Source organism: Lissotriton vulgaris, chromosome 9 (assembly GCF_964263255.1).
Source record: "Lissotriton vulgaris chromosome 9, aLisVul1.2, whole genome shotgun sequence".
In the NCBI taxonomy this organism is placed as follows: domain Eukaryota; kingdom Metazoa; phylum Chordata; class Amphibia; order Caudata; family Salamandridae; genus Lissotriton; species Lissotriton vulgaris.
In genome coordinates, this window is record NC_141697.1 from 896562053 (window position 1) to 896577178 (window position 15126).

The 15126-nt window shown below is 38.3% G+C and overlaps 1 protein-coding gene across 11 annotated transcripts in view; it reads right to left on the reverse strand.

The window, feature by feature from the left end:
* RYR1 (ryanodine receptor 1) overlaps positions 1-15126 on the reverse strand; it is a 1215008-nt gene that overhangs the window by 426515 nt on the left and 773367 nt on the right. For 7 of the 11 annotated variants that reach the window (XM_086938668.1, XM_086938662.1, XM_086938667.1 and 4 more), the window contains one exon: positions 12289-12303. The exons of the other annotated variants lie outside the window; for them this stretch is intronic. In XM_086938668.1, the coding sequence (XP_086794794.1) occupies positions 12289-12303 (15 nt within the window). The remainder of the gene's footprint in view (positions 1-12288; positions 12304-15126) is intronic. 11 annotated transcript variants of the gene reach the window in all.

Genomic DNA, 15126 nt, shown 5'->3' on the forward strand with positions numbered 1-15126 from the left:
AGGCAAACACTGTTTTTTCTATCAAGCGGGTAGAAGGAATTTACTTTGGGCGAATATTCCATGTCTTACTTGCTGCACGCCTTGTAAATTGAACTTATAGCTTGTTGTGCCCGTACTTGTATGACTAATATGCCTACACCAACGTGCCTGCATCGATAATGTCTCTATTGTGATATGTAACGTAATCTTTTGAAAATGCAAATAAAACAGAATTGAAAACAAAAATAAAGCGGGTAGAAGGAATTTATGAATTGTGTTGGTTTGTGATTTGTATATATTTGTTGTTTATATATATGTGTGTATGTTCGAAAAGATAATTTCAAAAATTACAATGATCAAAATCAATATTACGATAATTAAAATTACGTAAAAATGGTAAACAGACATAATATTGATTCCAAAATATAGAATGGACATAATATCGAAGTAAAAATATAGAATGGACAAAATATCGAATGGAGACAATATAGTGGTTAAAAATATCGAATTGAAGGTAAGTAATATCGATTGTCAAAATATCTAAGTCAAAATATCTAAGTATACAATATAGGCATTAAATATATCGAATTTTTAATAATATTGAATTTTTTTAAGTGTTTTGTATGTTAGTATATGTGTGAAAAGTGTACATTAATTTTTGTAATGTATGTTTAATTTATTTTAGGTAAGGAATTTTATGGTATTTAATTTTTGCGTAATTTAAATCTGTAGCAGGTTGTGAGTTTATAGGGGAATAGGGTGGGAAGTAATTTCATTATATTAAATTAAATATACATTTTTAGCAATTTTTATTTATTTTTAATTACATTTTGCTTTTTAGTTCTGTAGCGGGTTGTGGAATTTATAGGGGAATAGGGTGGGAAGTAATTTAATTGTAATGAATTAAATATTTTTATTTATTTATTGGTATTCATTTTGAATTTATTGTTAATTTTTAATTGGTAATTAATTTGTATTAATTGACAATTAATTTGTATTAATTGATTAATTGTTAATTATGTTAATGTTCTTAATTTATTTTCCGTAGCGGGTTGTGGGTTTATAGGGGAATAGGGTGGAAAGTAATTTAATTGCAATTAAGTAAATAATTTTTATTTATTTATTGGTATTGATTTTAAATTTATTGTTAATTATTTTTTAATTGGTAATTAATTTCTATTAATTGGTAATTATTTTGTATCAATTAAATATTTGATAATTATGATAATTTTATTAATGTATTTTCTGTAGTGGGTTGTGGGTTTATAGGGGAATAGGGTGGGAAGTAATGTAATTGTAACTAATGACACATTAAAAATACTTTTTGTGTATTGATAATTAATTTACTGTTAATTATTAATTGGTATTAATTTTATTATTAATGAGTTTTTGTTATTGAAAATTAATTAGTTGTTAAATATTTATGTATAGGTAATTAATTTTTAATAACTAATATGTATTTGTATTTCTAATTGATTAAGACATAATATTAAATTGGTTATTAATTTCAATTAATGTTTTAATGGTATTGATATTTAATGTATTTTTAATAATATATGAAATCATTACTTTCCCTACTGTTAAACTCACTCGAATAGTGGTAATAGTAATTTTTACCCTCCCGCTATTCAACGCTTTCCCTACTTTTGCACTCTCTGGAGTGGGAATAGTATTTTTTACCCCTACGCTATCCAACGCTTTCCCCACTGTGGCACTGCCTGGAGTGGGAATATACATTTTTACCCTTACGCTATCCAACGCTTTCCCTACTGTTGCACTCTCTGGCGTGGGAATGGTATTTTTTACCCTCCCGCTATCCGACGCTTTCCCTACTGTTGCACTCTCTGGAGTGGGAATAGTAATTTTTACCCTCCCGCTATCCAACGCTTTCCCTACTGTTACAATCACTGGAGTGGGAATAGTATTTTTACCCCTACGCTATCCAACGCTTTCCCTACTGTTGCACTCTCTGGAGTGGGAATAGTAATTTTTACCCCTACGCTATCCAACGCTTACCCTACTTTTACACTCCCTGAATTGGGAATAGTATTTTTTACCCCTACGCTATCCAACGCTTTCCCTACTGTTGCACTCACTGGGGTGGGAATAGGATTTTTTACCCCTACGCTATCCAACGCTTTCCCTACTGTTGCACTCACTGGAGTGGTAATAGTAAATGTTACCCTCCTGCTATCCTACGGGAAAAATATTGTATATTTTTAATAATATTACGTTAATATATATGTATTAAAAAATACAATTGTATGTTTTTTTAACTTAAATTAATTATATCTTAATTTTAAGGTTATTTGAGAATTTTTAAGCATGTTTTAGTTAATTACATTTATTATTTCATTAATTTTAAATTACTTTTAAGACATTTAAAAAAATTCGATATTTTGACTGACTATATTTTTTACAGAACATATTTTTGATTCGATATTTTTGTACTTACCTGTTTGTAGATAGGAATTCGATATTTTTGCATTCTATATTTTGGCGACGATATTTTGGGAAGTTTATATTTTGTCATTCTATATTATGTCAGTGATCCCGTAAAAATGTGTCGTTGGCATGTGATTTGTGGTTTGAAATAAGAAACATGAACTAACAACAGGACTATGTACTGTTAATAGAGTAATATGAAGTTCCCTATATAAGTAGATATAAATATATCTTTTCCTCCTTGCCATTTTTTCCTTTTTTATCTTTGTATTGTATCGTTGCCCAGGTATAGAAGGGTAATTTAGGTAAACCCCTACATATTTCTGAATACATCTCTCTTGTCTGATACCGCTTGGGAGAACTGTGGCAGAACTTGTGCAATTGTTTCCCACAGGGGTGGGAGAAATGGCCCAATAGGCAGGCGGTGTTCACCGACCGCACTGCAAGGCTGGCGGAAGAAAACATTTTCTTACCCCAACAATCCAGCCTCTCAGATTCCCTATCCAGGGGTGCGGAAGGGAGCACGCACTGTAACGCAGAGGCTTGGACCACCAAGCTCTCAGGGGTAGGGTGGTTGGATAGGAAATCTGGGTAGACCGGTGCAGGGCCATGGCGGTAGGCGATTGTCCTATTAACAGGAGCTTGGATTAGGTTCCCAATAGGACATCAGTCAAGGCCTTATTGAAGGGCAGTAGAGGTTCTGAGGAGGAAACACTTGCTGCAGGACCTTTGTCAAGATGTGGTCCATGACCTCAGAAGCCCTTCTCATCACCATAGCTTATAAAGTTCCCTCCTCCATAGCCACAGTAGGGGGAGAAAGTAGGCCAGATCTGGACCAGTATCCAGTCCACTGGCCTCACCCAATTCCTCATACCAGTCCTGATCTTGATGAGGCTGGTCGTATAAAGGGTTCAGCGACTCCTCCTTATCCCTTCAGAATAGGGCTAGGCAACTGACCTAGAATCTAGTGGTTCTGTCGACACTGGTATGGGCATTGGTAGGTGCTGAACCGTCTACGGGTTGTCAGGGATGTGAAAGGAGCTGGAGAAGCCTGTGGGTGTCGGAAGTCTTGTGTCAGCATTGGCGCTGGGGAAGGTCGCAATGGCACAACCAGCGTTGGTACGGATCTATTGCTGGATCCCTGGGGGGGCATCGGATCCACCGGTGCGAAACCCAGTGGAGTCCCCTCTGTGCATGAGGGGCCCAAAGGTGCACCAGCAGGGTCAGGCCACCACAATATGAGGCACATGACATCATAAAATTCCTTGAGCCTGGTGGGGGTTGCAGAGCCGACTTCAGCAGAACGGGGCCTAGAGCGCCGACACTTCTCTGTCGCATCGGGCGACAGATGGGTTAAAGTCAATGGACGCTTTTACTTCCTGTATTTTTTGTGCTTCTTACCTGACCGACTCCAGGAGGATGAAGACTTAGGGCTCCCGGAACGGTGCCTGGCCCTTCCTCTCGAACCGGACTGTGAACGAGATCTCTGGGGTGAACGACACAAGCAGTTTAGAGATCGCTCCCTCAAAGCTTTTTGGTCCATGGCCTAGTAGTTGGAGCACGACTTTGAGTTGTGGTCGAGCTCCAAGCACCAAAGACAAATCAAGTGTAGATCCGTCACCAACATGGTGTTATGATAGGAGCTGCACCGTTTAAATCCAGGAGTCTTCTTGGACATACTAACAGACCAAATAATCTTCGGCAAAATGTCAAAAAAAGCCAGTCAAAAAGTGACAGAGGGAAGCTCTCTTCAACTGATCTGCGCCCGCAGGAATAAAAGAACTGACGCCAGTGAGGTTGTGTTTATATAGGTGACACGGACATCACAACAGAGGAGACGACACTGACTAAGTCATGCGGAGCCTATCTGCGCGCAGCTGTATTCATCGAAGAAAAATCTTCCGGATGTAGTCTGACGCCTGGGAAATTTAAAGGTATGGAATTTGCAGCTAGATGTCTCTATCAGATGGTAATTTTACATCTGCGGCGACTTCACACATAAAAAGATATGCCTCTCATAGCTTTGTATGTGCAAAGTATACTAAAATTAAACTGGCAGTTTATGAATACCAAAAAAAAGTAAAATACACAAAAATGTAAGTTTACCTTTGTGAATCAGGCCCAGTATGTTTGACTATTCCGCTCTAACGGTACAACAAAGAGTGTTCCTATATCCAATGAGAGGAGGCTGGGGAAAGGACCTAAGTGGGGGATAGAAAGTGAGACTTTGAGTTCCAGCTCTTGCCATTGTTCACGTTGCTGGTCTGGTCCAGGAGAATAGTGAACCTGCAGTCTGATTCAGAAGTCTTAGTCTCCTCAATATCTGTTCTGATGCAGGAGCTGTGAGACTTTGCCTGCCACCAGGCGCAGGAGGAGAATAGATAGAGCTGCAGTCTGTAAAGTGGTATGATCCCTTGACCTCTATCGAGCCATTGGCAAACCAGAAGGCAAGAGCATAGTCATAACCATTGTATCCGGCACCAGTAAGTCAGTGAGCCTTTGTGTCTTCAATGGTCTTTATGTATGCATCTCTGCATCTGTATTTGTATATAGAAAAGTTAGTCTGAATAATTACACCAAGACTGGGTAACTCTTGTCATATGATGACTATACTTGGGTATGTATAGGATCTATACTTGAACATACGGGGACCAGTCCGAAGCATATGCATTTCACCAGTGGTTTCCCTGGACAGCCTTGGCAAAGGTTGCCCACTCCTCGCATCTTAAAGAAGGCCTGGCAGGGAGGAGGGAACTTTCTGCTCCATCCATGCTGCTGGCGGGATCAGGGTCGAGCTGTGCTGGACATGTCCGATGTCCCTTGGCCCGAAATTAACGAGCCTAGAATTTCTGGAGCTCATAATTCCAGGCCCAGAAACACTTGTAATTGCAGGAGGCAGAATTTCACCAAGAGTTATGGATCTGAGTGGATTTTCGTAACTCACATTGATGGCCTACATGTGCTACTTGAATCTGTACTTTAACTTAACCTGAATGTTAGATCTGTTTAACCTGTGTTTGCTTGTAAGATCTGCCCAACGAATGTCTGACAAAATGTTGATATACAAAATATCGACCTACAAAAATATCGCAACAAAAATATCGATGTCAACAATATCGACATCCTATCTCCAACAAGGTAAGTATAAAAATATTGAGAAAAAAATATCGATTTTTAAATAAAACAATATATAAAATAAATTAAATAAAACTTATAAATGTAATAAACATAGTTAAAAATATGTTATAATATTTAAAATTAATAAATAATATACATAATTTAATAAAAAAAATAATTACACATACATATAATACATAATATATACTTGATTAATAATAACTTAAAAAAATATTTTAATAACTTATAAATAATTAAAAATGTTATAAGTTACAAATACATCTGTACACATAAAATAATAATATAAATAAAAATTAATAAAAATGTAAAACAAATTTAAAAAAGTAAGTAAATGTTGGATAGCGTAGGGGTAAAAATTACTATTCCCACTCCAAAGAGTGCAACAGTAGGGAATGTGTTGGATAGCGTAAGGGTAAAAATTACTATTCCCACTCCAGAGAGTGCAACAGTAGGGAAAGTGTTGGAAAGCTTAGGGGTAAAAATTACTATTCCCACTCCAGAGAGTGCAACAGTAGAGAAAGTGTTGGAAAGCGTAGAGGTAAAAATTACTATTCCCACTCCAGAGAGTGCAACAGTAGGGAAAGTGTTGGATAGCGTAGGGGTAAAAATTACTATTCCAACTCCAGAGAGTGCAACAGTAGGGAAAGTGTTGGATAGCGTAGGGGTAAAAATTACTATTCCCCCTCCATGAGTGCAACAGTAGGGGAAGTGTTGGATAGCATAGGGGTAAAAATTACTATTCCCACTCCAGAGAGAGTGCAACAGTAGGGAAAGTGTTGGATAGCGTAGGGGTAAAAATTGCTATTCCCACTCCAGAGAGTGCAACAGTAGGGAAAGTGTTGGATAGCGTAGGGGTAAAAATTACTATTCCAACTCCAGAGAGTGCAACAGTAGGGAAAGTGTTGGATAGCGTAGGGGTAAAAATGACTATTCCAACTCCAGACAGTGCAACAATAGGGAAAGTGTTGGATAGCGTAGGGTTAAAAATGACTATTCCTACTCCAGAGAGTGCAACAGTAGGGAAAGTGTTGGATAGCGTAGGGGTAAAAATTACTATTCCAACTCCAGAGAGTGCAACAGTAGGGAAAGTGTTGGATAGCGTAGGGTTAAAAATGACTATTCCTAATCCAGAGAGTGCAACAGTAGGGAAAGTGTTGGATAGCGTAGGGGTAAAAATTACTATTCCAACTCCAGAGAGTGCAACAGTAGGGAAAGTGTTGGATAGCGTAGGGTTAAAAATTACTATTCCCACTCCAGAGAGTGCAACAGTAGGGAAAGTGTTGGATAACGTAGGGGTAAAAATGTATATTCCCACTCCAGAGAGTGCAACAGTAGGGAAAGTGATGAATAGCGTAGAAGTTAAAAATAACATACTTATAAATAAATTAATATTTTTAAATATTAAAAAAAAAATTATTAAATAAATCTAAACTATTTACAAATACCAATACATAATTATTAAAACAATTACCAATGAATAATTAAGTAAAATAAATTAATACTAAATACCAATTAATAATATTTATTTACCAATTAATAATTAATTAACAATAATATAATGAACAAAAACAATTAATTAAAATAAATTATTGCTTAATGACATTTAAATTACTTCCCACCCTACTCTCCTATAAACCCATAACCCGCTACAGAACATAATTATCAATTAACCAATTAATAAAAAATAATTACCAATTAATAATTAATTAACAATAATATAATTAACAAAAACAATTAATTAAAATACATTATTAGTTAATTACATTTAAATTACTTCCCACACTATTCCCCTATAAACCCAAAACCTGATAACGAACATAATTATCAATTAAACAATTAATTAAAATTAATGACCAATTAATAAAAAATAATTACCAATTAATTAAAATTAATTTATACATTCTAAAAGTTAATAATTAATTTAGTATAATTAAATTACTTCCCACCCTATTCCCCTATAAACCCACAACCCGCTACAGTACTAAAATACAAAATTTACTTAAATTATAGACAAAAAAATACATATTAAATGCATAATAATATACATAAAAGTCATATAAAAATCTGATATTAGTAACATCGATATTACTAATATCGATATTAGTAATATTGATATTACTAACATCGATATTAACAAAATCGATATTACTTACCTTCGAAATTCTGTCTCATCGATATTAAAAATATCTATATTACTTGCCTTCTATATTCTGTCCCTTCGATATTTAAACATCGACATTATTGTATGTCGATATTTAAAAATCGATATTTTGTCTGCCTACCCTGCCCAACCGTAGTGATTGCTGAGCTCCCTACACCTTTATACTGGGAGACATAAAAAGGAATGAATTTATACTCAAAGATTTACTTCTGGCTACTAGTCTTTAATGTTCATATCACTTCATTGTCTTAATGTATTTGTACTTTGCATGGCTATATATACTATTTAAGTGGTCCTGAATTACCATGTTTTATTTGGTGTCATAAATGTGCACATTCTATTGTATATAAAAAATAACAGAAAACAATCAAAAAGAAGCAGCCAAGCCAAATTACAAACTCCTATTTTTGAACTGCCTATAAAATATATGGATGTTTAGCTTATATTTTAAGAAAAATGCGCTTATCAAAATGCCTCTTAATGGTAGAACCCCAACATGGACTGGAAGTTATTGGGGTGGGGCGGCCGGTACAGTTCAGGACGTCGCTGCATGTTTAGGAGTGTAAAACATTGCTCAAAGAATTTAGACAGCAAAAACAGAACATTTCCACAAAGCAGGGAATAAGTCTGGAAATTAGAAACAGTTTAGGACAGCAATGAACTGATCAGGGATGTAGCAAATAGTGAAGAAAAGTTCAGAAATGCAGAAACTGTCAGGGAAAGCCGTTCAGGAAAGAACAGAGTACAGCAAGATAGTTTGAAGTGAGTAAAAAAGAAATTACACTACAGAGCACAGCAGCACAGAATATAATTTTACAGATTGATACAGCTACAAATTCATAAACACACAACACAAAATACAAATACCCTAGCAGAACATATTCAATCAGAATGGTACAGACAGACGAAACTGGCTACTTGATGGACGGTAGCAGTGCTACCTAGCTGAATATGACAAGCCAGTCAGAACACTGATTTCAATATAGAATTGTAGAAAACACAGCAAAACTCACAAGGCAAATGTTAGTGTTGTGTGTATTAATGAAGATACATAATATTAAGGAATGGTAGATGAGAGACAAGTATAACATATCTGTGCAATGTAGGGGAGGATGAAAATGGCTAACAAAACACCTACAGAGTACAAAAGGATTGTGCGAGAGGACAAGCAGTACAAAGAACACAATACAGTCAACAAATATATGGGCTCACAAAAAGTAACACTTATTTTTTCTACTTTTCGATCTTTTTGCCAAGTAGGTAGGAAGGGAAAGGAGGGGAGTACAGAAGAAACTATTTAAAAAGACCAACATCAAAAAACAAGCCCTGATTCCAGCAAACACTGGTCCACCTGAACTGACAGAAACTTCCCTACTAATCATGGATGAACTCCTTCAGCATACACTTGACATATACAAATTCTGGAGGGATCTAAAATTTGAAAAATTCTAGAAGCTGCTGGAAATTCAGGTTTGAGGTGATTCAACCACATGCTTTGCCAACCCAATACAATCATGGTGTATGTTTTGCAAGGCAACGTGGGATTAAAACCACAACAAAATTGCACATTTCTGGGCAGGATGTACCTCAAACTACATCAAACCTAGGATTCAAGGTGGCTCAAAGTATTTGTGTGCCACGCCGAATTGCTAGAGACTGAGCAAATAGATTAAATTCATGACTACTTAGCACCCTTTCAGTAGCTGTAGAATGTAGCAAGATCAATTAAATGACTTAATTTTGCATGTTTGAATGTACATTCTTGCGTTCTGCTGTAAGTAGGAGAATCAACAATCTTGAAATGTACTGTTTGTTGCTGTAAGTACTGTTGACATCAGTCAGTGTATATCCTTCCACTCAACGCCTAAGACCAGATGCACTATGTCAGCACTCAGCTTTAGAATCCCAGATATCCCAAAGCCAGTCAACTGGATAATAAGAAATCAAGCTTAGCATTTAAACAACAAAGACAAGAAACTGTACAAAGAAGAAAACATCAACATCAGCAGCTAAGCTAAAGCAGTACATGGAACTAACTTTTGATCTTGAAGCACCAAGCAGAAGCATTTGCCATTCCTATTTCCTGAAGCTCATTATTCCCCCATAATTGACCTCATCAAAGCCATCATGGATTTATTTTCTAGCAAACAGGTTCACAAGCACGGCATCATACCCTGTAAAAAGAACCTTCACATGCTCATTAGAAAACCCCTCTACTCCGGCTTTGGCACGGAGATATGTCTAAATTTACAGATGCCATTGCCATCTGTCCCACTCTCCTGCTCTGCTTTGATGCCCCAGCAAGGTTGCACACTCTGCTATCAACACATCGGAGCATCAATGTGTTGCCCCTGATTGGCATCTCAACATCGAGCTTCACTCTGCTCTGCATTCAAGAGGTATTGTCTTCCCAAAACCCCAAGATCATGCAATCTCTTCACCCCACAGTAACCCACTCCAATTAACACCCTCTGTTCCTACATCCCCTTTCCCCAAAGGTGTATATAGAGTAGTATTTGGAAAAATGGGCAGGTGAAGGATCCATAATAAATGAATAGCTGATGATGGAAAAACAAGTGCCCTGAGAGTGAGAAACCATAAAAGAAACGTTCTTGCCAAAGACAAAGATTGATGCCCATAGCAAAAGGCTAGCCAAGAGGGATCTCTCTTTCAAAGGTGTGAATATGAAGGTTATACATGTTGTTAAATACTGGGAAGAGAGCTTTAAGGTCAATAACTTTCCATATGTGTAAGATGGAAAGAGCTAACGGAATGGAAAGGAGGTTGCACATTTTCAGTGCTGGCTATTTCTCTCTGGAACAGACCTCTGCAGATAATCCTATAATCATCTTCAAAGACTGAGGACATTATTTAAAGTATATGTGTTTGAAAAGTTTCCCATACTAGACCTGATCTGAGGAGATCCATGTTGGAGCACCAAGAAACTCTATTAAATGTACAAGTACTTTCGAAAAATGTGTAACCCCAACCAACCTGACCTTACCTAACCCAGCCTGACCCAATTGAATCTAACCTTATAAAGGCCAGGGTTACCTGCAAGAGGCACACAATTCACTTCGTGTCTAAAAATATGTCAGAGCGGCAAATAGAGCATTGTTTGTTAGTCAGTCTGTCAAACTGTACATGGCAGTAAAATCAATCTGTAGTTGGCTCAGATACTGTGGGTGGCATGAGGCGTCTGTGGGTGAAAGAGTTTTTCTTTGCATACTGCTGAGTAATGTCCACCTGTGGAAAGCAGAGAGATTTTTTGGGGAGCACAAAAACTGCATGAATGTGATAGAAAGAACATATGCGGATGGGAAAAATGTAGTACTTGGGTGGTGAAATGATTTTATGTGATTACATATCCATATGGGTGAGGCGGAGAGAAACTGTACCAAGACCAACATGTTTTCCAGTGCACCATTTTCATTTACTAAACTATAGTAATCTGGTACTTTAGCTTAACTTTAGAGGACCAAGCTTACAACTCCAAGAGGTTTGGTAAGTGAAAACCTCAAACTGTAACATTCTGTGACCCTACAGATAGGCCAGCTATGGGTTGCTTTGAAAACACCTAGTGGTGGCATACAGCCAGTCTGTGCAAGGCCTCAAAATCTATATTTGAGCTTGCCAAAGGGAACCTGCTAGTGACCGGAAGGCCATGTCAGTGACAGAGATATTATATGGACCATCTATGAGTGGTAACCAGAGAAGCCATGTGTGGGTAGCAGAGGGTACAATATATAGACAGAAAGAATTTGCATGGATGGGAAATGGCAAACAATCCAAGGATGCTATAATATCCATCTGTGGGCATTTGCTTTTTAGAAGGATGAAGCAAGTCAACATGTAAAACTTAATAAAGACTCAGTGTTGTGAGTAGAGTATCCATATTTGAAAGGTAATCAGTGCATATATAGGTTTCTGAATTCTAGCTATAGAGATAACAAGTCTGCGTCTTTGAGAGATCAATGGGGGTATATAAGGAGATATGTTTCCATCAATGGGTAGTCGATAACCTTTTCATTAAAGTTCAGTTCACAGACTTACAATTCCCATATATCCTCGTAGTTGGTATGAAAAAGACTGAGTGAATGGAATCCTTCCTTGGGTTGAGCAATGATTCCTCAAGCTGTTTGCATGCCTTATGTATAGCTCAGTGATCAGCTTATCTCATTTCTGCTTCAGTCATATGTCTAGAAAGGCAGACGAATCTGGGATATAAGCAGCTGATCTTTCATTTTAAGGAGAGATGCTCCATTCAACTCAAAATTAACTCAATGGGGTGATGATCTCAGTTGTTTGTGAACCACAACCAATGTGCTTAATAGAAGTACTAGCAGGGATTTGTTTTTCCATTTAATTCCATCAGTCTAGCCCAGACAACAAAGGTGTCACTGATCCCTCTGCAACGCCCACCCAGCAGGCTTTATGAGAAGAGGAGATGGTGAGGGGGGAAGAGACCCATGGGAAGATGCTCCATGCTAACTGCGTGGCACACACAGCATCCATCAAATCAAAATGGAAAGAAACAACAAGAGAAAGTTGGGAATGTTTCTAACCTGGCTTTCTCCAGACTACAAACAAAAGAAATAAAAACATAAAGGGTAGAAAGAAGGTTAAAGTCCAAACATTTTCACAAGGAGACACTGTGAATTCAGACCAGGAAGAAGTTAGGTGTTAATTTCCAAAAGGTATAAAAATTAAGCATGTACACATGAGGGATGGGATCAACATGACATTTTCAGAATGAAGCTTCGCAGAGGTAAGAATTTCTGACCATCATTTCTCAGAAGAAAGGAATACTTACCTGCAAATATATTTCTCCAGCACGTGTATCATCCATAAAGTGACAGATGCACACAAGACATTCCTCAACAGATTACAACTTTAGAAAGCAATGTATGTATTAGTGCCTTTATTTTCGTTTGGACGGTCATGAAACAGAAGCTATACAATCCATGCCAACTCAGGCTTCTCTATGAAGCAGCTAAAAATTCGTAGAATCTCACTGTAAGAGAAAGTGGTAAAATGAAAATATGTACCATCATATACAATTGCTTATTTGTTAAATCACCTTTAAGATCACCTGTTGTAACCCAGAGAGATCCTTAATTCAGATTAGCATAGGATTACCTAATTGTCGTTTCTCTTTCCAGGTACAGACGCTGAAGGATACATATTCTGTGTCTGGGGCTAAAGTCTGTCACACTACAAATGTCCTTCTACAACCAATGTAAGAGATTCTTTTTGTTAACAACACCATTTCCAGGCCAGACAGATCCTTAACATCACGTGAAATCACCAACTTGTTTTTTTGATTTTTCAGGGCATAACCCATAGGTAAAGTGTAATCAGCATTCAGGTCCAGGCTGGTGAACTTTACCCTTTTTCCACCTGAATGCCTGAGATGATTAACGATTTTAGAAAACAATGTTCATTTCTCTTTGCTAAGAAGACCTCCCTTAGCCTTTCCATTGTGCCGGATCCAAGGTAAAATGCAGTTAACTTTAGAATGGGCACTGCTGAAAACATTTTACACACTTAACTGCTCTGCAGCTTGTGTTCGACCTGTTGTAGGTGAGAATATCAATAACACAAATATTGTCTGATATAAATATAGTGGCGTAAGTACTGTTTTAAAAATCTCACTCCTTTGGGTATAGATTTTCTATTGCCAATGGGGCGATGTTTTTGTGAACACAATATTTGTGTCAGATGATATTGAGGCTGTGATATTCTGGTCCCATACTGTTGTTACAATTCCGATACTGATGCACAAGCTAATCTCAAAGGATTACCTAGCAGTGGGCATCTGAAAGGAAGATAAAGTACAGGAGGAATGAGCTCACTCTAGGTGAATGACAAGCGAATAGGTAAATAACTGGGGACAACTAAAGAGGAAGTAACAGATATAATAGAAAATAAGCTTCCAAAAAGGATACCTTCAATTTATACTAAATGCAAACGGAGATACATAAAAGGCACCATACATCCTACGCCCATAGTGGGACATCTTGACCAGTAGATGACAAGCTGTAAATCAGCATGACTTTTCTTATGTTATATTTGTTGAAATAGGCATGACACAAGGTAACTAATTCAAATAATGTTGCTTAGCTGCTTCTGACTCTAAACTCTAACTCTAAAAGTGAGCCGTTCATCAATGCAATGCAATACAAGTTTGGATTTGGCATCAGTAAGTTGCTTATATCCATAGAGTTCATGTCTGAATAGAACTGAGTGGGAAGTTTAAGCATGCATAGAGATGTGAGGTGCTTCCTCATCGGCTAACTCAACTTATTTTATATGTGTGCTTGATCTATCTGCAATCTACCATTGCTCTATCATCTGCCTTATGAATTCTAGATTGCCTTAAGCCAATTGTGCCTCAAGACTTGATATGTCAAGGAGCTGAATAGAAATACCGCATAAGCAGAGGGCCCCTTTAAAGCTATTTTTCTAATGCTTTGAAAGTAGCTTGAGTTTTTCCTATGCTACGTTTTCATTAATGGTAGTTAATCTGATGTACTCTAAAGCAGAGCTTTCCTTGCCATGCAGCAAATGGTAGAGGGCTTTGGTGATGCATTCAGCTATTCTTCATAGAAAAGAACATAGCTGTACATCATAAACCATCTGACCCTGATCACCGCAGGACCCCCAACAGCCCTCTCATCTGCCCCCCTCCCATTGTGCTGCTTCTCAAACAGTCTGCTTCATCCTCCAGTCACCAGTCATTTTCAGTGAACTTCGCGACCGGCAGACCATGTGGCATCCTGCCTATCCTATCGTAGGTGCATGCGCTCTGCTCCCTGCAGCCTCACACTGCCTTGTGCAGGGCCCATATTGGGCACAGTCCCATGCTTACTTCACCACCGCCAGAGCCTGCCTCTTTTACCTGGAGTGCGACCACGACCCCAAGTCGTGCTCCGTCTGCCGGACCATGGCCCCGAAGTCTTTGCAGGCGCGGTTCCGAAAGCTCCTCGAGGCCGGGCAGTCGGCTCTGCATCGTTCGAGGTCCCTGTTGCGGGGAGGTCACAGGACCGGTCGCGGAGCCACCATCCCTCCTCGTCGAAGTCTTCGCACTCGGGGTTAGGTAAGTCAAAGCACAAAAAGAAGTCGAAGAAGCATTGTCGCTTTTCCACTTCCCCTCATCTGCCGGCCGTTGTGATGAAGAGTGCAGGTGGTGCCACTCCCGCGACTCTGCGTGCGGAGCCTTTAGGGTCGACTCCGGCCTTGCCTCCCTTCCCGGAACAGGAAGCGACCACTGCCCAGCTTCGTCAATTTTACAAAGCGATGCACGCCATCTTTGGGCAGCTTGACTCCGCCGGTGCGCGTTCGGGCCCTGCGGACTCAGTTGGGGGCCCTAGGCCTTTCGACTTCAGCGGCTCCGGCCTCGG